We start from the raw sequence: 22,240 nt of genomic DNA on the forward strand, positions 1-22,240 counted from the left end.
ACTCTACTTTCCGGAGAGATATTTTCAAATTTTTTCATTTGTCCGTTAAATTTCATAGGCACATTTTTATACGAAAATTTCATTTAAATTGAATTGTCAGCTAAATTTTGGATGAGTTGTGTAACTATTATGAAATTATGATTGTGAATTGACTATTTATGCTAGTAAAAAATTAATTATTAATGATTTATTTATCAAAAGTTAATGTTATTATGAAAATGTCAATTGAGGTGTCTTTGCATCATTTCTTGCATCTTCAAGTTTTAAAACACTAAGCATCATAGCAACCAAGTTATTAAAGCGCACTTTTAAAAATTAAACGTATTTCAACAAATTCAAATGTTTTATCAGTTATTTGATATCGTAGAGAAGCTCTTTGATAATAAAAAGAATCAAGGTTGACTAGTCAGTACCAAATAAAACATCTGCTATGTCCAGACAGACAAAATTTGAACAAACAATAATTTTTTCAAAAAATGCTAACATTTTCGCATCTGTTTTGAAAATAAAACTCACATTGGATTTTGCAATATTTAAATAAATTAAAATGGAACCTGATATAGCAAAGGAATCGGTGCTCAAGGAGAGCATTCAAATGTCCAAAGACACTCCAGTCGTTCAAGGATATGATTTCAATAAAGGAATCAATTATGACGAGTTATTACAAAGTTTTGCTAATTGTGGATTTCAAGCAACAAATTTCGGAAAAGCAACTGAAGAAATCAATAAAATGCTTAAGGACAGACATGAAGAGCTGACAGGAGAAGAAATTGATGAATATGAAGATGATGAGTTTATCAAAAGAAAACATAAATGCACAGTTTTCCTTGGATATACATCAAACATGGTTAGTAGCGGCTTAAGAGAAAATATTCGATTCCTTGTGCAACACAAGCTTGTAGACTGTATTGTAACAACAGCTGGTAAGTTGCTCTAAATTGAATTACATTCAAAATCCTTAATTTATAATTTTTTGCAGGTGGAATAGAAGAAGACTTCATCAAATGCTTGGCACCAACATTTTTGGGATCTTTTGAACTACAAGGAAAGGAGTTACGTGAAAAAGGAATTAACAGAATCGGAAATTTGCTTGTTCCTAATGACAATTATTGTTTATTTGAAAACTGGATCATTCCGTTATTGGATGAGATGTTGAAGGAACAGAAAGAAAATGAAGTTATATGGACACCATCGAAAGTTATCCAAAGATTAGGCGAACGAATAGATAATGAAGAGTCAATTTATTATTGGGCAGCAAAAAACAAGATTCCAGTATTTTGTCCAGCACTTACTGACGGTTCTTTAGGTGATATGATGTATTTCCATTCATTCAGAAATCCAGGATTGATACTTGACATAATTTCTGATCTCCGGAGATTGAATACAATTGCTGTAAAGTCATTGTCAAGTGGCATCATAATATGCGGCGGTGGTCTCATTAAGCATCATATATGTAATGCAAATTTAATGAGAAATGGCGCAGATTATGCAGTTTATTTAAATACAGCATCCGAATATGATGGATCAGATAGCGGTGCTAGATGTGACGAAGCAGTAAGTTGGGGTAAAATTAAGCAGTCAGCAACACCAGTTAAAATTTATGGTGAAGCTTCCATAATTCTTCCATTGCTTATAGCGCAAACGTTTGCAAAATATTATTTTTCTCAAAAATCCCTTCAAGACAAAAAATAAATTGAAGAATTGACATAAAAACGCAAGTAAATTTAATTCTTTTTCTCTTTATTTATCAAGAAAGATTTTTTGTTTAAATTTTTAAATTACACATTGCATGATCCATTCAGATTAAATCTGCTGGGATTATTTACTAAAATCATCATGAAATTTTGTGGTTTAATTAATTTTGTAAAAATCATAAGTAATCTCAGATCGCATAAAATGATTCAATATTGGTTTAATACTTTCAAGCAGTGATGATGAAAAATAAGAAATAAAAATGATTAGTTATGGTCAGAGCTCGAAGTTGACTCGAATTTAATATGAACTATTCCATACAAAATCTGAGTCGACTTCAAGCTCTGATTATTGGGGATTATTATTATGGAGTAGGAGGAACAATAAATTAAGACAGAAATAAAAGGTATAAGTAGCAGAAGATTGCTATAAAATATCAGACTCGTATTTTTTTGTTTCAAAAAGTTGCATGAAAACTATAATTATCATCTAAAATGGCAACATTATATTCACAATTAAAATTTGACTTGTTTTCGAGTACACATGACTTTTTTTTTTGATCATTGAATTCGCATAAATAGCTACATTATGTATGCATTTTGTTTTGCATGATTAACGGAAATATTAGAATAGTTGGTAGTCAACATTATTAATAATGCCTTGTATAAGCTGCATCATAATAACAAAAATATTATAAACATTTAGTGAAATTTTTTTTTATGTTTAGAAAATTCTTTCAAATGCTTCTTCGGTTCCCGTTCTCATACATGTCAACATCTAAGTAAAAGCTTTTCATCGTTCGTCTTTTTCTTCTTGTTTTTTTTTTTTTGTTCATAAATTATGATATTCATTTAAATTATCTAAATATGATTGATTAATTGATCATTCAATTATATCTTTTTAACTTGTTTTTGTAATCAAATGGAAAGTATTTTCATTTTGGTTTTATATTCCCATCTAAAAATTGCATGCACTTCTTTTTATACATCATGAGTATTATTACTATCATTATTATTATTATTTTCCCTTATTATGAAAAATAAATTATAAGGTATTCTTTTTTGTGTGATTTATAGATAAACCAATTTCATTAAGAGTCGCATTAAATAATTTTTGTTGCTATTATTGTTATTATTGTAATAATAATATGAGGTTGTATTACTTGATTTTACATGATAATTATTACGTTTTGACACACTCCTCTTGCTTAAAATGGTTAATTTTTCGTTCTCATTAAACTGATGATACTTTGTGAAATTATTATTGTTATAATTTTTATTATTAATATTGTATGTAGAGTCATCATTTAATTTCGATGCTCTTTTGTGATAGTGCGTATGCTTGTTGCCGTTATTCTTAACATATGATGAAGATGATGATGATTTTGTTATTGATCAGATGTTTTTATTATCATCAAAATTTGCAAAATTGTTTTTACTGTTCCATTGGAATGGATCTTCTTCAGATTTTTCATTTCCACCATCACCGCCACTAAAGAAATCGTCATTTTCAAACGGATCTTCATCAGACTTTCGTGCAAAAATATTAACAGAATCAGACTTTTTAATATTTTCTTGTCTTGTAAAAACAACATTTCCTTTTACAGCAGTTTTCTTCAAACTCGATTGAATTAGAGCACCGCCTCCAGTCGATGGCGTTTCTGGTGTCCATGATTGAAGAAAATCATCTTCAAACATTTGTTGTGATGAAGCATTCTTATCGAACTTTGAGACTGACACATTCTCATTAAACCTTAACTTCTGCTGACTATTTCCATTTTTTGCAGTATTAGGCGATACAGACGAGAATTCTCGTTCCTCGAATGTAAACTTGTGTGGTTCGTTTTTTTGATCGTTCTGTTGCTTTGGTGATGTTGTAAAATCGCTTTCGAATCCGTCAAATGCAAACTTATTACTACTAGGTTGTGGTTGAGTAGCTGGTTCCTCCGAGCTAATTTCTGTTCGCTTTACAATCGATTGTTTCTTTGAATTTTCATTATTGTTTGCTGGGAAATGTTCCTTTGTTTCGTCTAAAAAAATGTCTTTACTAGTACTTTTCTTGAAGTTTTGATTTTTTCCATGCCCTCGATGTTCGTCATCAAAGTTTTCATCTCCTATTGAGTCTTCATATGGTGACGCATACCGTGGTTTCACATATTCGCTAAAGCTTTTATTTTCACTTCTCGGTGTTGTACTAGTTCGTACATTTCCGGCTGCAGCATGTTGTTTCTTTTTTGCATAATAATCTCTGCTATCCATTGCTTGGAATCGCGGTGATGCATTATTTGGAATTGGTTCATCATTAGGTTCGTCTTCAAAATCATAATATTCCTTTCTTCGTTGTTCTTGACCTGGATATCTTATAGTTGCGTAATTAGATCTCAATTCAATTTCCTTACTTCTTTGTCTTGTTTTTCTACGATGTCTTTTATCTCGTTCACCATCTGATCCAGATAATCCACCTGAGCCTGACATGCGATCTCCAGCTGTTGCACTTGCCGGTCGTTTCCAATATTTACCAGCATTTCCCCACACTTCATCATCTAATTTAATATTTGAATGCTTTGTTCTTACACCTTGAGTTCTCTGTAAACTTCCTGTATCGCCTGATGGTCTCCTTGGTGGAACTTCATCAGAATCGTCTTCAATAGTTCCTCTTGATCGTTGATTTCTTCTTGACATTCGTCCTTGAGATGCATATCTTTCACGATAATCACCTCCTCTTCCACTTTCATAACTTCCATGTAATTCTCCACTATTCATACGGTTCATTCTACCACTATCATATGATTCATTACTATCAAAACTACGTCTATCTCTATCATAGAAATATTCTCTTGCGCTTCTAGTTTCTCGAGCACCCCTTTCGAAATTTCCTTCATATTCATCATATTCTTTTCTAGATTTTCCTCTACTAGGTGGCGGTGGTGGTGGCATATCATAAGGATGTTCATAATCGTACTCTGGACGGTTATAGGAACGATAATATTTTGAACGTTTATCATATGCTCGTCTATCATATCCCTGATAATTTCTGGAATCTCGTTTATCATAAGGTGGTCCATAAGTGCTTCTTTCATAAGCATTTCTATCAAATGGACGTGGAGTTCTCTCCATTCTTTCCTGTTCATCATCTTCCTCATCTGGATACCAATGTTGGTCAGCATGATACCAGTTTTCATTTTCTAACATTTCCTTACTACGATGAATCGGTGGCTTTGCATTTCTCATTCTTCTCCTCTCATAATCATCATCGTATTCCTCTTCATGCGAATTCATACGTCGTCTTGGTGGACGAGCATATCGTTCTGTTGAATGATAATGAGGTGCCGGAGGATGTACATTATGTGGACGTTTTCTTTGATCTGATGGATCATCATCCCAAGGACTAGCTTCTCTTGATGATGACGATGTATGTGGAGGTTTAGGCCACCTTTTATGATATTCCTTTTCTCTAATTTTCCATTCTGGTTTTCCATCTGATGAATTAGATTCTTGCTCTTGTTTTGAACGGCCTTGTATTGTATCTGGTTGAATCACCTTCGTATCATCTTGTTCAAAAACAGCCCATGATTCAGATGCATCGACTGGCTTCACATCGTTTGGTGTTACAGTTTTCTCTAAAAATAGAAACATATACAGTAAATAATACTATACTATACAGTGTAATTGAGATATTTACCTCGACTATCATCAATAATATTATTGTTTTCTCTTGTTTCTTCAATTTGCTGAGAGATGATGTTCTCATTTGAAGCATGTTTATTATTTTTCGACTCAAATTGCATCGATTCTTCTTCTACTTTTAGACTCTCATCTAATCTCGTCTCATTGATTGGAATTATATTTTTAGGAGAAGCTGCAGCCAGCATATCATTTAAGCTTGGCGACAATTTTCTTTGCTCCACAGGTAGCGGTGATGATTGTTTTGAGAAATTGCTTTCCTCATCTACTTTATGAGGTGATTTGCTTTGTATGTTTGGAGATAGTCGTTGATCAAGCGACAATTCAGATATCGCTTTATTCATATATTCGTCAATTTCCAAATCATCTTTATTGCTTGTAGAAAATAAATTAGACTTTTGTGGTTGGTCATCAAGTTGCATTTGATTCTCAATGGTATTCTCAGAAATCATTCCTTCATTATCTTCTGCATCTGCCCACGAAACACTATAAGTAGGAACATTTTCTAGTGAATTATTATCGGCAACTTCTGCTGTTTCGAAAACTTGCTGATTAAAGCTTGACATATCATCGGCAATATCATCACTCAAGTTTGAATCGGATATGGAAGCTAATGGTGGCTTCGGAGATTTATCAAAAAGATCTTCAACTAAAACGATGTTTCTTAGTTCTCGCAATGCAGCATAACGATCTTTAACACCTGATAATGCTTCCGTTATTTTGTTGTCAATTTTCGTTGGTTGCGTCGTTATTGGACTTTGTTTAAATTGATTATCAAGTGGTGATTCAAATTGATTGTTAAAGCCACCACGAGCAAATTCAAATGGACTGTCTTGTCCTTCATCTAAGGAATTTGAATTGTTTGATTCAATTGATTCTTGATGTTGACCTTCAAACGATTGATGCTGTTGAATATCTTGATCAATAATTTCTCTGAAAACTGCATATCGATCAGCTGTAGGAATAACTGAGATTGGAGGTTGATTGAAATGATCAAAGTTTGCAACAAATGAGCTACTTTGTGTTGTTGGCTGAGATTGTAATTCACCGAAATTATCATCAAATTTAGCTTCAAAGACAGCATCGTCGAAATTCACTTTAAAGACTGGTGACTCGAGTGGTGTATCATTAGCAGTCATTGAAGGCTGCTGTGGTACCACCGGAGGCTGTTTAGACTTTTCAATAAATTCAGCCAAATATGTAGTTAATTCAACTAATGTCATTGTATTTAATTTTGATGATGGTACATTTAATTTATGTGCCAAATCATCGATTCCTAAAGTTAGTAATTGACTCAATGTTATATCCGGTATGATTGATGATGGGTTAGTTGATGATGTGTAATCTGATCTAGCTGATATTGGAGGAGTTGGGGCATCAAGATTTTTAGGATCGGTATCGGATTTTTTTGGTCCTCGAAATTTTGATGGTGGTGGAGGCGGCAATGTTGGGAATGAATCATGAGATGGATTAGGTGTTAAATAGTCATCATCATCGTTTGACTTTTTAGATGACTTTGATGAAATGCTTATTTCTGTGCGATTTATTTTTCGACTTGGTAATGGAATAGGAGGTGAATCAGATGAATTTGAGTTAAACTTATTCGCATAATCATAACGGTTTTCCCGTGTTTTGACAGGCATACGATTAAAACGATGTCTGTCAATTTGATCGTTTGATGAGTCTTTCTGATTCTTTGGAGGCAAAGGAGGTGGCTCATGTGTACTAGAATCTGGCAGTCGTGGAGGCAACTCTGGCTCATTTTCACTTAACGAATCACTTTCCTGTAATCGTCTCATATTAATACCGTTAGAATCTCTCTTTACATTACGCTGTCCGAATATATTTGGTTTTGGTAGCTTCTTCGAAAAAGAATCAACTGAAAAGACATTTTTAACTGATCCATCGGAACCTTGTCTTCTCAAATCAGAATAATTTGGAGATGTCCACGATTCAGTAGGCGCTTCTGTACTAAAACTTTTAAAGTCATTTAACTTATCTTCAATCTTTGGTTTGTCTTCACTGGATGAGATTTTTGTATCGGGTAATATAATAGATTTCTGATTGGGTGATATTGATTTTGTAGTTGTTGTTGTAGATGAGGATTCCAATCGATCGATATTAATTTTTGAGAAATCTTCATCATCAAATGGATCAATAATTTTAGAGCTTTCAACCTGTGACGTTTTTCCTGTAGTTAAGCTCGAGTCTAGGCTGAAACCTTGAATTCCAATCGGTCGTTTTTGTGGTGAAAAGTGCGCATCGAAAATGCTATCGTGTTCTGATAAATCTTTGAGGACCTTCTTTGGTGGATTTTTTAAATCCTGGAAAAAGTATTTTTTATCAACATATGGTTTGGACTTTCCGGTACCGAGTGGATCTAAATCTGTAAATGCATCAATTAATTCTGATTTAGTAGAACTTAAATTTGTATTGTTACTATCGTCAAATGTTTTGGTGATTTTAGACAACCCATCATCAATCTTTGTTGTATCATTATCCTTAAAAATAGAAGACGAAGTTGTTTGTAGCCATGAGTCTATTGAAGTTTGAGGATTTTGTTGTGGAAGTGGTGAATTTGAAGATGTTTTTCCGATAATCAAATCGCTCATCGGATCATCTTCGCTTTGTTTTTGTTGCTGTTGACTTCTAGATTTGGCCGTAGCGGGAGGCGGTAAAATATTAAAAGGTGTAGATGAAAAGCTAGTGCTAAAACTATCACCAAATGGATCGTCATCTAAAACATTCTTTGTCGGTGCATCGTCATTTGGCGTTATTCGTTCCATTTGTGTTATACCTCTTTGTATGGAACTTAATTCTTGTTCGAGATCAACTAAATTAGCTGTAGTTTCTGGCGATTTCTCTGGCTTTGGTGTTGACCTCGCTTCACTCAACAAGCTTGAAGTTGTTTTCTTATGCTCTAAAATTGAATTTTTTATTTGTTGATGCTCATGGGCCGTAATACGATTTTGAATGTGTTGCTTCGCCAATTCGATTTCTTTCTTCTTTAACTCAAACACACACTGAAAAAGATCTCTCATGGCCAAAACAACTTGACTAGCAGCTTTATCGGTTTTAATGCCAAAGAATCGATGACCACAGTCGGGTGATCCAAAGATGTACCCGAAGGCTCTCGAATCCGTCATATCTTGTGCAATAAATGAAATTTTATGAACAGGATGATGATAAAGTGATTCCTACAAAAGATCAATTTAAATTAATTTAAAAACATTTTTTAATTTATCTCTTCTGATTGAAATTATTTTCATTCGTTCTTGACTTACGCCCGTCTTTTCATCTCTTAGTCTCAATCCTTCAATAGTTACATGAATTGTAATACGTTGCTTATGCTCGCCAGCAGCTCTAATTGCAATTTTTAAATCTTGTAAGGCCTCTTGACACATTCGATCACCTCTCGCCTCTCCAACTTCTAAAATTCCAATCAATTTGGCCTTGAAAACGACTCCATCACCGAAAAATCTGGCAGGCTCATTACGATCTAAATGAAATATAAAAATATTTAAATAAATAAGAGTAATCTTGTGACGAGAACTTATATAATTGAAATGATTTACAGCATACATTTATCTTCACTTGGTCTCATTTTTTTTCAGGTAGATAATTTTTTTTTTTCAATAAAACTTTTATCCTTGCAAATTTTTTTCTTTTTTTCAATTCCTTTAAAACTTAAATAAACTATTTAAAATCTATATATTAATATTAAATATATTTCAGATACATAGGCGCTAAAACTATTAATTTCATATTTTTTTAAATTTATTTATTTACGAGGGAAATTCATAATAATGTTTTTCGGATGAGATTTTAAGAAATACTGAATTTTTGCATAAAAGAACTGCTTAAACTATCACATCTAGAAAGCGCTTTTCGATATTAATGATTGTTTAAACAAGAGACTTTCGAAATACAGATACAGATACTTTGTGTAGTTATATTATTGCGTTATTGCCTATACAAAGTTTACCAACCTACTTTGTTATTTTGTATTTTTTTAAAAAAAGAAATTATATTTTATTTCTGTATTTCATGTATAACAATTCAATTTTAAGAGACCTAGCCGGAGGCTATTATAGTACAAATATTACAGTTCATGGAAAGTCAAGTAGCTATTTTAAAAATAATTAAATTTTCCTTTAGAGGAACTGGAAAATTCTCAAAAGCCGAAATTGATTTTCCGTTCAGACATTTCCCATTTTCTCAGCACCCACATAATTTTTTTTTTTCATCCTCATACTTACATTTTAGAGGCGAGGTTTTCTTCCTTAACGTTTGCATTTTTATATAATTAATATCTTTACTAATCTCTTCGACTATGAAATATCTTGAAACTCTTAATTTTATTGGAATACTTTTTTTCAAAATCACTTTCAACGACTAGACACAATATCACAATTAAACACTAATTCATTATTCACTTATTTTTAATTGAGTTTCACTATTGAAAGCATGACTTTATGTGATTTCATATTATCGCACTTGTGAATCTACATATCAAATGCATTTTAAGGATTAACTTATCAGGATTTTCCAAAAATTTTCCTTCTCTTTTAAAAATTTTTGTCAATTCACTTACTCGAAAAATTGATTTTTCCAACTTCGAAGAAAAATCAATTTTCCTTAAGATGAGATTTTTCCAGTGGAAAACTCATTCGAATTGAATTTTCTCGTTGGGGAAAATTGCATGCACATTGACTTAAAATTTTATTTTTTATGCTTAAAAAAGGGGTTTTTTATTTAAATATTTTATTTCTTATCCTAATATCATTTTAAATATTATTGCAAATATATTGAAGAATATCAACGGAACTGCGGGAAGGAGAGAGAAAAGGAAATATATGTAATTTAAAGATCCAGTAGAATAATCATTGACTTACTTTTCACAACGGTTCTAATAGATCTGATTAAATTTAAAGCTTGTGACTTCACAGATGGAGGCTCAAAACTCTGCTGATGCGATGTTGCTCCCCAGCCGACTATATAAAATTAACAAATTTTCCTTATGAGTTGGAAGTTTTGAATGAAATTTTCATATTTCATGTTACTTACACTTTGCTAGAAATCTCTCTTCATGTAGAATACAGACAGCATTAAGACACAATAGTGTCGCTTCTAATAATGACCATAAAGTGAACATAATTAATTTAATTAACTTTAAAAACGATTATTAATAAATTTGCAAAATTCTATAAACAAGGGCCTGGAACTTTTCGCGTCACTTCCAATAAATTTTTTTCTTTCATAACAAACAATGCTGCTCTTAAAGAATATAAATTTAATTAAGAATATTGCATTTTCACAGCAAACGAAATGCTGTACATTGCTAAATACATCAAGAGGATTTCACTCATCACTGTTGCTTCATGCTCAGCAAATCCAAAAGGAGAATCAATCAGATGCAGCTGATAAAATTCGTGTTTATTACGGTAACTTACAGAAATTCCTTAAATCATCAATAATTTCACATAATTTAATTTTCCAGGAACTTTAACCCCACAAATACGTGCTGTAAAAGTGTTTTCATTGACAACAAGTATTGTCGGAATATGTGCACAGCCAGTTCTTTACGAGCAAGCAATGCGATTGGGAAGTTCAACGCCGGTTATTGTAGCTGTTTGTGGATTCATTGGATTCTTCACATTTATCACGCCGTTTCTTATACACATGATCACTAAGAAATATGTGACTGAACTGCATTTTGATAAGACAACTAGGGATTATATAGCAACTGTTATGACTTTCTACTTGACGAAAAAGCAGGTAAGGAATTGTGATTTGACTCCGTGTCTGATATGCAGCATCCAGTTCATTATACAACTGAATTCAGACACTGGAACTCAGTCAATCAAAGATCCAAGACATAACTGTTCATAATTTCTCATTATACAGATCCGCTTCAAGCCAGAAGATGTGTCAGTGCCAGATATTCCTGGAATGTTTGCCTCATTTAATGTCAAGAGCAAGGATTCGCAGAAGACTCATCCGTTATTCGTAGATCCACGACTATTTGATGATACGAACCATTACATTAAAATCATGGGATATGACAAGCCTATAGACTTCCAAATGGATTTAGCTGAGAAAGATAATACTGAAAATAAGAAGTAGATGAAATAAATAAGACATTAATGTATTTAGCATAGATTTCTTGTATTTATTATTTAAATATACTTGAATTTCCACAGAAATGTTTAATATAAACTTTCAAATCGTTTATGATTTAATACAAATATCGCTAAATAATATATAGATTAATTCATATTCAACTTTTTTTTTTAACTTTGAATGTGAATTCTTCACAAATATTCGATTGCCATAAACTTTTCTCTCAAATCATTGCCTCGTATTATCATTTTTTTAATATATATATCTTGTTTTTTTTTTGTTATTAAATTAGATCCAATTCTATAAATCCCACAACGGATAAAACAAATAAAGTATTTTTATATAAATTAAAAATCATGATCAAAGCTTTGATCGTTAACGCTTTTTTTTATATATGCTTTCTTTAAGATAAAGAAACTTAATCGTTATTAGCGTCATTTTTTAATAATGATAAAAAATGTTTTTTTTTTTTTAATTCTTTTATTTTTGTTTTTAAAAATAATCCTGCAACATTGCAGGATATTCCATGTATTTCCCTTGCAAATATTTAACTAGTAAAAAGAGTAGTTAAATTGGAGAAAAAGAAATCTACTTTTTTTTAGTTCTATAAACTTTTCACTTTTCATCTATGTTCTGCTAATGATTATGATGATTTTCGTTTGTCATTTTTCGTAAAATATTGGTCTTTTGCATTACTTTCTATATATTTTGGGTTCATTATCATCGATGATTCCATGTCACTACTGATATTGAAAAATGTAAATTTCCAGCATGCACATCAAGGCCTTCTTACTGAAGTCTCATATGCATGCAATTAAATGAGCTTTAACTAAATGTGAAAAACGCTTTTTTGTGGTCAAATAACAAAGAAACATGATGAACTAATTAATAATTAAAGAAATAAAAGATATTCAGCTACGTCCTACTATATTTTATATACCGATGCCTGTTTTAAATTGCTTCTTTTAAGAGACATTTAATTCTAAATTTTGTTTAAATTTTACTTTTTTTTAATTTTTAATTTTAACAGCAAAAAGCTTATAAATGCACTCAGACTCATTTTCATCATCTCTGTGAATCATTGTCGATTTTTAGGGATTAATTATTAATGCACCACAAAATCTACGATTTGCACATTCAATCGATGAATTAATGATGCTCTGACTGCACTGAACATTTAATTTAATGGAGCTTCTTTTAAATATATTTTTTTTTGTTTAAATTATTTAAATCCTTTTCTAATTTTATACTTTTCTTTTTTAGGTATTTAACAGACATGCTGTTGTAGAAGATTAATTCTTTTTTAAAAGATTAAGTTCTTGATGAAAGTTATAAACTGACAAAGTTACTAGAAATTGTCATTAGTTTGTAGATTAATAGAAAAAATTGGAAAACTTTTGAGCTTTTGATGAACTTTTATTCCTTGAGGAATTTTCCAGTGAACAAGAAGAAAAGTTTAGTTCTGAATTTTGTTCTTATCTTTATGACACACATGTCACGTACAACATTTTGTGTTGTTGTTGCTGTTTTGTTGTAAGTTAAGTTGCTTGGATGTGGAAATTATATGGAAATTCAGAACTTTAACCTTATTTTCAGTTGGTTGAGTAAATTTAGGTCTGGTTATGTATTGTACCCAATGAAGCACTTTTTTATGGTACTATCTGGGCACTTGGGTCTGAACCAGAACTTGAAGTCGACCAGAATTATGTATGGAGTAGTCGACTTGAATCGACTTTTCCAAACTAAATCTGGGTCAACTATGAGCTATAGTCTTCCAAACCAGAAACGTTTTTTTCAAGATTTAAAAATGTAGAAGGGAAACTTGAACTTTCTCACGTCTTTTGCCATTAACACGGCAACTTAGTGATCTATGTTATCAAACGACTATGTTGTGACACTCAAAAGAGCTTTAGGTCATAATTTTACAGATTAAAAACAAGTGTGCTGTTGAAATGTATCGAAACAGTTGTATGTCACGACACACATGTTGCGAAACAGAAAATTTATGTCAGATCTTTGTGCTTATTTTAAGAAGCATTTTTGAACAAATTATGAACTGTTTTGATAAACTAACTGAATATTTAAGTGCTGATAAGCTTCAAGCTTTTCTCTATTGATTTTTCTGTTATTCACAGGTATTCTAATGTGCTTAATTTCCAACAATCTAATTTCTACCAAAATTTGCCAGTAAATTACTTCCATTAAGAACTTTTCTTGATTGTTTTTTATGAGAATATAGCAGATATATGTAATGTTAAAAACGAGAACATAGAGTAGAAATTACAGTATGAAGAGATTAAAAATTCTGTTGTGTAAAAGCAATAACAATTTCATTAATATAGACATTTCTTTTTGTGCTTCATCATTTATACTCATTTTTTTTTTTTTGCACTATAATTCATCCTCAAAACTTTCATCGTTTCTAGTTTGCTTGAATAAAAAGATCAGAAATGTATGAAAAACATAACAGCGAAAAGTTTTCTTATTATTTCAGTAAATATCGAATGACACTTTCTAAAGTCAATTAGATGATTTATATCTTCATCTATCATCTCTCATATCGATATTATGTATTTTTGTATTTTTAATAATTTTTATTTTTTATTTCTTGTATACACAACAGCCAAGAATAATTTCCTAAAAAATGTTAACTGATATATATATCTATAATATATATGTTTATCATCCACGTACACATGGGTATATATTTTGCTCTGCAGAAGATTTGAAAATAGTTTTTTATTTTATCTTGCACAATTAAGGACCATATTATTATTTTTTTAAAAAATACAATTCTACATGCATCCTTTTTTTAGCCTTTTTTCTTGTATGACATGTAGTTTTTAATAATCAACGATTATCAATTATAATGCATCATTATTCAAAGTTCAAATTTCTTATATCATTTTTTTTTGAATCCCTTTAACGGGATTTTAAAAGTTGTATTTTCATTTTCATATTTTTTTATATTTTGTTAACTCTAATTTCACATCACAATTCAGAAAACAAAAATGAGAGCATAAAAGAAGGATAAGGGACTTTTTTTTAAAAAAAATTATTTGTATATAAATGACGTCATTCTTTCATTAAATTGCATCATTTTTATTTCAATGATATTAAAGCGAGAACTAAGAAATGTGTAGAAAGAACAGGTACTCCACAAAGTTTATTTTAAAAACAAGAGCATTATGGATAAAATTATCTAATCTGATTTGATTGTAGAAGTGTATGCACTATTAATCTATGGAAAAAATCTACCCAACTATCACTTCTCATCTCTCTCTAATGTTACTCTTTTGTATTAGAATTTAAATTTCATTTTTTTGTTATCAAGCGTGTTTTGACTGGCAAAATTATTAAGGGTATAGCTGTGGTTTGAGATAAATCTTGATATTAAGTCCTAGGATTCTAATGTATTACGTCTTTATATTTAGAATGTAATTAATTAAGACATAAGTCCTAAGATTCAAAATTAAAAAATCCAAGGATTAAGTTAAATCCAGGGATTAAAATAAACCCAATCATTAAAATTAAATGAACAAAAAATTTGTTCAGTAAACTTCATTTCATTTCAGTTCATTTAAATTTTGGAAAACCGTTAAAATTTCAGCAATTTTTAAAAATTCATCCCACTAATAATGCCTGCAAAATTACGCTTTAATTACCATTTTACTGATTTTTGATCATTAATTCTGAGAAAATATTGCGTTTTTTTTTTTCAAATAATTATTTGGTGAACTTTTACATGGAAATGTCCTAGCAAACAAGAATATTTTAAATTTGTGGTAAATCTCAATTTTTAATTATGGTTCATTTAGAACTTTTGTTCCATTAAGTTTAGCTAAAAAAAAGCTCATTTTCAGGTTCTATTGTTACACAAACGGTGAGCTTTGACAATTTTTTAATGAGTTATTGATTGTGATCTTCTTTTATTAATTATGAAATAACTCGCTACTGTTTAAAATCTCATGAATTGACTAATGAAAAGGTAGAATGCGCTAGGAAAAGTCCAATTATGTGTAAAATACGAATCATGGTAATAAAAAAAATCAAAAGGAGTGGGAAAATTAAAATAAAATCATCACATTATTGTCACTCTATCAGTAAAATTGAAAAAGTCATTCTCATTTAAAAATTATTGGATACAAAAAAACATAATTAAATATCTTTTTTTTCTCATTAAACGTTTTTTTTTTTATCTTTTCATTTCAATAGGAAACAAGCAGCAATGTTTAGATTTTAAATGTATAGAAACATTAATATTTTGTCTATAAATTCAACATTTATGATTAAATATTTAATATTTATTTATATATATATATTTTTTTGTCTGATTATTTCATCTTAATGAAGAGTTTAAAGTACGTAAGATGAAGCATCGAAATTCAAATTAAAGAAGAACATTTGATCGTAATTTAATCTCTCATAAATTAGAGATTTAATTAGTTTTTATTTTTACATAATATGTCGATAATTTCTCATCATCTTTATAAGTTTTTTTTGTGTGTTAACTGTTTCTCATTTACTAATTTTACATCATCAACTAGTAAACTTCTTAATTTTTTCATTACTTCTTCCACTGTTTTTTTTTGCGCTAAATTAATATAATTTAAAGTAAACTATACCAAATATTTGCCCTCGTCATCACTAGCTCTATAATATTTAAATTTTTGTTGTTGTTGTGCTTTTTCGGGCAGAATATTTTCTTGTATGTTGATGCACATTATGTACTATAATATATGCATTGGACATTATTTTCACGTAATCAGGATTTGTTAATTGATTAACAGCCGAAGAAAAACTTTACAGTAATTATTCATTAATTTTGCATCAAGCAAGTATATTAGCTATTGTGCAGCAAATTTGTCTGACTAGCTGAGTACCATCGAATGCTGAACTGTAAAATCCGTTCAGCAATTATTTTTCAATTTCATTTCATTTCGGTTCATTTGAATCTCAGAAAACCGTTAAAATTTAAATGTAATTTTTGAATCAAATTATTTTGTGGAAAGAGTCTATCTCAGCTAATCAGCATATTATGCATGCATATTGTAAAATAGATAGATATATTCTTCAGTGTTTCTCAAATATAGAACATTCAACGTTAACTATAAATCTTTATTTTTCCATTACATTCTAACGACATGCTTTTCTTAAATCGTTCGACAGTGAAAAATATTAGTACATACTAAAAATATATATTCTAAGAAGTGTGCAAATAGTGTTAATAATAATCTTTCATTGTCAAACACATGACGAAATAATCATTCAAATTATAGTTAAAAATATTCATTTTTCCATGTTAATAATATAAGTTATTTTCTAACAATAATCAATCAAGGATTGTTTCTTTTTTTTTTTAAATATAAACTTTCAATGCATCACATATTAATTTGAACTTAAATTTAAGAAAAAATTGAAAACATTATGTAAAGTTAATTAATTAACGTTATTCATCATTAAACTTTTTAAAAAATTTCCTGAATTTTTTTCTTTTTCATAAACAAATTTAAACGATTGTTTAAAAATCACAATAAATAAGATTATGCATGTATGATTTAAAATTATTTTTTCTCGAACACAAAAGTTTACGCTTTCTTCATAACTAACTTCTTCTTCTTTTTTTCGTCTATAACATTTAAGTCTATGCGAATTATTGTAACATTTTCTATTCACTTTCTTTCCTCAAACTATTAAAAAGGATATAATATTAATATAAAAAAGGGAACCTAAAAACTTTTTTATTTTTATATTTTTTCATTCACAATCCGTGATTAATTTGTAAACTCTTCATGTTTACTTCTTTTTTTTTTCATTTAGCTACTTAATTTGTCACTATCATTTTGTAGTATTCAATAATATTTTTTTATCAACTTGCGTGAGAATTACTCATCGATAAAGTTCCATAAGTCTGATTTCCACATATCATTGCCAAGAGAATCAACATCCTTCTTCGATTCATTCCATTTCAATGAATCATTTGACCAGAAATCATTTGATGCATTCGCTGATGAAATCTAATTGAATTAAGAAGAACAGATAAGTAATTATTAGCATTGGGATTTACTAAGCATTTAAAAAAGAAAATTAATTATATCACTCACGTTAATATCAGAAATTGTCATGTTAAGGAAGTGTTCATTAAGACTATGTTGAGAATTTTGATTGACCGATGATCCAATATTTAAGTGAGCGTCATTGGATTTTTTTGTGTCAATCGACCGTGCAAGATCAATAGATTTAAAAGAATCGTTGCCACTTCCACTACTTGTACTTCCAATGTCAAAATTATTATTATCGATGCTTGATAGAACCGTCTGTTGCAAGCCACTCCATTGATTAGCTTTGAAAACATTCATGTCACTATTTTTGAGTCCAATAGCACCATATTTTCCATTTGTTGGCAAGTTGTCATATGAATCGTCGGTATTTGCAGTCAATATTGAGTCAGATCGAATGAATTTGTCCTTATTAATGGTACCAGACATCATTGTCGTGTTTGTTGGAGTGAAATGATAAGGAGCTGTGGTTTTCATAACTTGTGGTGATGATTGTGGCTGATTGAATTGCTGATAATTCCACATATTGGTCATTCCGTCAGTTTCATCGTTATTGACATTATTTTTTGGATGATAAACATAATTCGATGGTTGAACCATGTTCATTTGATTGACATTTTGATTACGATGCTTATTATTATAGTCGTGATTTGGCGAGACATCGAAACGATTAATTGGTGATGCATTTGCTGGCTTATTGAATTGTTGTGATGTTGTCGGACTTTTTGGCATTAAATTGTTTGGCGATTTTGGTTGTTGTTGTTGTTTCTCTTGACCACGATTCCACGGTACATACTTTTGATCTCCTCCAAATGACGCAGATGATGAAGAAGATGTATTACATTCATCATTGCTGCTATTATTATTATTATTGTTGTATGGTGAAACATGATTATTGAAAAAATGAGTTGGTGGCTGCTGTTGCATCCCATAATATCCGCCATTATTGTTATTAGCGTTATTGGGAGATTTCATTGCACTGAAATGATTATTATTATTCATGTTATGTGTTGGAGATGAGAATGCATTAGGCATGTTATTATTATGACCATGGTAGGGAGATAATTGTTTCTTAAAATCAGCAGATTTAACGTAATTTTGTTGAGTAATTGGTGGAGCCGATAACGGTGGACGATTCAAAAATTTTCCAGGCTGAGCCGATAAATTTGGATGTTGTGAATCCAAAAAGTTACTTGACGAATAATTATTATTATTATTATTATTACTATTATAATTTGGACTATTTCCGTTAAACGCAAATCTCGGACCATTTGACGAGTGCATCTTATGTTGACTCGGACTTAAAGGTAACGACAAATTCGGCGTGGAAGTTGACGAAGAATTTGAATATACATTTGTAGGCTTTAAATGATTAGAATGATGATGGTGGTGATGATTACTATTATTCGGTGTCATTGAGTGATGATGTTCATTACGATATGACATTGACTTATTAAATCGAGAGTTGTCTTGATTATTTTTGGCAAATGTTGAATGATGATTCATGTTAACTTTTTGATTTGGTCCATTTGAAGCATTAAAATTATTCGACTCTTTCATTTGATTGTTGCTGCCACTACTCCCATTATTATTATTACTATTACCATTATTATTATTATTGTTGCCGTTGTTCCCGTTGCCGAGTGATGAATTTTGAGAATTTCTCATGGTATTCTTTTTGTATTTTGCACGATATCGTTCCAATTCTTCATCGGAATGAGCAAAATTACAGTTTTGTCCGCGAGCACAATTTCCATGATTTTGCAACTCTCGACAAAAGCTCACCTTATAACGTGACGTGTTTTGTAGATATGCATTCTCTTGTGTTTTTCGATTCCCATGATGTTGAATAAAGTCGATCAATCCATTCACGACTTGCTTCACCGAATCCAATGCATTAGCGCATTCGATCCATGTCGGAATGATGCTTGGTTCCGATGAGCTGTCAATAATAGCTAAATTGTCCATATGATTCCTTAATCTAGAGAGATTCGCAGGATCACCAGTACGTTGTAATGCCAATACAAGTTCATGAACAGACAATGCAAATGATGATGGATTTTGTTGTTTATCAATGATCGATTGCATATGTGACTTATGATTATTATCACCATATAATAGGGCACTCCATTGATCTGGAGCTATTCTGAGTCCAGCTTCGGTAGCAATTTGCACAATTTGTGCATCATGTTCACGTCTTAAAGCTTCATATGTTCTAAATTCTTCCTTTAATGTCATCAACGATGAATCACTTTCACGCTTTGAAACCTTAAAGCAACTTGCTCGATACAATAGTTGTACGACATGTCCAATACTTGTTTTCGAGGCTTGTGGAAATGTTGTTACCAATTGAGACACAACATAGAGTACTAATACCTTTCGTGATAATGATGAGCCATCTTCTAATGCAAGTAAAACTAATTTAAGTACTTCCTCTTGCATGGCTGGCCCCAAAAATTGACATCCCCTAGCTCGTACAGCAGCCCATAAATGGGTGCTCAATAGCTGTGGATTTTGATGTTGTAATATTAACTCAGTGACTGTGCGCTCGCCCAATGATCTAGCTGCACGCAATGATCTCGCACGTCCTTCATCTTCAATAAGTTGACAATTAATAAGTGTAACGAGTTTCCTTTGCATTGGTCTCGACAAAAGTGCCGAAATATTTGAACTCGGCCTCAAATACAATGCTAATTCTTCGATACATCGTGTAGCACTCTTGTAATATTGTAAATCTTGTGCTGTGAGTGTTTGAATAATAGAGGGCAAAATCTCATGTTCGACGATATTATTTGACGATGTTGATGACGGCACTAATTGCAGTAATGCATAGTTGATTGGCAAGTTGTCTAAATCTTTTGTTATGTTTGTCTGTGAGATGAAATTCAAATGATGTAGAGAAAAAGGTCACGTAATTTGAGAGAGACGAAAGGAAAAAAAAGAAGTCATTGGATAAAATAACAAAAATAATACTATGAAAACAAGTGGTTGTGCGATGACGACTTTTCTTTCTTTCCATACACACACTCTATATGTATATCTGTGTGGTTATGATGGTGGTACATGTACAAAGAGCAGACAAATAAAAGAAAGAAAAACTAAAATACTATTTCTCTTTTTTTCCCTTTTCTTTTTCTTCTCTTTTGTGAATTGTAATGTTGTTGAAGAAAGTGAAAGTTTTTCATGCATATAGTTGCTTTATATTATGTTATGTTTTTTTAAAAAAAGCTTTTTTCTTTCTTTTATCCACATTGTTTCTTTCATTATTTTGTATAATTAATGAATTTAATTTTTATTAATCACTTACCTGATCGAAAGGGCATTGCTTTCGATGTAAGGTTGCAAGGCAATTCTTGCATATTGTATGTCCGCATGCTAAAGTTATAGGCGCACGAAAACTTATCTCAAATTCGTGCGTACAAATTGGACAGATTAAAAAGTCAGTCCACGATGGTGCCGATATGGGCATTCTATAAGGACAGAGAAGAAATCGTTACTTAACTAATTAATTAATTTCACTACATTACTGTAGTATTGCACGAAAAATAATTAAAATAAATAGCACACATTTCACAATCCGGATATTCACAATAATATATAAGACAAGAGACACAATGGCAACAACAAGAGTCTATTTTTAAGTTGAAATGTTAATGCAAAAGGAATGTTGCTCAATTTAAGTTTTTTTCTTTCATCATTGATGACTCACAGAACTTTCTAGGTACAATAATAGTAATAACGAGAGAAATAATAAATGATATTAATATATTATTATTATTTTAACTTGACACAATACATATAAAGTCATTTTTTGTATTTAAACTAGATTATTTTGAAGGATTTATGAAGTAACTTTTGGTGGAATAATTTAGATCCGTGTGTTTCACTTGCCAATGTTCAATGTTAAAAAGTTCAGACACTGCCAATATAACTTTTTCTTTTCTTCTGTTTCACAAAATATAAATCTCTTAATCATTTTACAGTCTAATCTTAAACTACTCAATAAGACACTATATTCACTATTAATATGTAAAAATGGCAATTTTATGACAAGAAATCATATTATATCTAATTAAAGTCACAGAAAAGTGTGTGAAAAAAATTTTCTTGCCAAATCATTCGTAGAAATTTTATTTTCATTAATTAAATCAACTTTCTAAAGCATTTTTTGAGATGAATTTGATCTTATAAACACGACACTACGATTAATAAGTAATTAAAGCACTTTATACCTTGCAAATTTTAATTTTCATCGCATATTCTTAAAAAAATCTTAAAAAATAACTTTTTTGTGAAATTAAAAATTTTTTTTCTCAGGGGGAACTACACTTGACTGGATGTTGGAAAAATGAAAGTGATGCGAAAAAAAAAATTGAAAAAAACACGTTTGAACAAGTTTCAACATAGTTATCCATAAATTTAATAATATTAAATACTTACAGATTTTTCATGAACTTTACAGCAATGATCTTTGATTTGTAATCATAAAGATCCAAATAATTTAATTTATATATTGTTCCCATGGTTATTTTCATGCAATCTTACTATTAATTAATTTTTTTTACATTATCAACGAAGATAATGATTACTTAATTAAAATATCCACTATTCTCATTAAAAATCTTACACTTTATCAATTTAAAATATTTAATACAACTTTTTCCTTAATATAATTAATATTAA

General features: G+C 30.4%; 4 protein-coding genes across 7 annotated transcripts; 2 read left to right on the top strand and 2 right to left on the bottom strand.

The window, feature by feature from the left end:
• Positions 1-481: 481 nt before the first annotated feature.
• Positions 482-2,091, top strand: Dhps (Deoxyhypusine synthase). Its single transcript, XM_070643245.1, has 2 exons — positions 482-923; positions 980-2,091. The coding sequence occupies exons 1-2, from the start codon at positions 548-550 to the stop codon at positions 1,690-1,692; spliced, it is 1,089 nt and encodes a 362-aa protein (XP_070499346.1). The 5' UTR covers positions 482-547; the 3' UTR covers positions 1,693-2,091.
• Positions 1,724-9,975, bottom strand: Dab (DAB adaptor protein). 3 transcript variants are annotated; one of them, XM_070643241.1, is made up of 5 exons: positions 9,635-9,975; positions 8,660-8,874; positions 7,816-8,572; positions 5,374-7,761; positions 1,724-5,311 (listed from the first exon to the last, which is right to left on the bottom strand). In XM_070643241.1, exons 1-5 carry the CDS (start codon positions 9,669-9,671, stop codon positions 3,087-3,089), a joined length of 5,622 nt encoding a protein of 1,873 aa, XP_070499342.1. In that variant the 5' UTR covers positions 9,672-9,975; the 3' UTR covers positions 1,724-3,086. The 3 variants fall into 3 exon arrangements, with proteins under 3 accessions (XP_070499342.1, XP_070499340.1, XP_070499341.1); XM_070643239.1 differs by having other exon boundaries at positions 5,374-8,572; XM_070643240.1 differs by lacking the exon at positions 9,635-9,975 and adding an exon at positions 8,958-9,159 and having other exon boundaries at positions 5,374-8,572.
• A 60-nt stretch (positions 9,976-10,035) lies between these two features.
• Positions 10,036-11,535, top strand: LOC139092724 (transmembrane protein 70 homolog, mitochondrial). The gene is made up of 3 exons (XM_070643246.1): positions 10,036-10,819; positions 10,876-11,153; positions 11,283-11,535. The coding sequence occupies exons 1-3, from the start codon at positions 10,645-10,647 to the stop codon at positions 11,499-11,501; spliced, it is 672 nt and encodes a 223-aa protein (XP_070499347.1). The 5' UTR covers positions 10,036-10,644; the 3' UTR covers positions 11,502-11,535.
• Positions 11,523-22,152, bottom strand: roq (RING finger and CCCH-type zinc finger domain-containing protein roquin). 2 transcript variants are annotated; one of them, XM_070643242.1, is made up of 4 exons: positions 21,998-22,152; positions 20,865-21,027; positions 17,603-20,428; positions 11,523-17,515 (listed from the first exon to the last, which is right to left on the bottom strand). In XM_070643242.1, exons 1-4 carry the CDS (start codon positions 22,090-22,092, stop codon positions 17,384-17,386), a joined length of 3,216 nt encoding a protein of 1,071 aa, XP_070499343.1. In that variant the 5' UTR covers positions 22,093-22,152; the 3' UTR covers positions 11,523-17,383. The 2 variants fall into 2 exon arrangements, with proteins under 2 accessions (XP_070499343.1, XP_070499345.1); XM_070643244.1 differs by lacking the exon at positions 21,998-22,152 and adding an exon at positions 21,790-21,882.
• Positions 22,153-22,240: the final 88 nt, after the last annotated feature.

Source organism: Chironomus tepperi, unplaced genomic scaffold (genome assembly GCF_022539635.2).
Source record: "Chironomus tepperi strain 1889 unplaced genomic scaffold, CSIRO-AGI_Ctep_v1 contig_309, whole genome shotgun sequence".
Taxonomy (NCBI): domain Eukaryota; kingdom Metazoa; phylum Arthropoda; class Insecta; order Diptera; family Chironomidae; genus Chironomus; species Chironomus tepperi.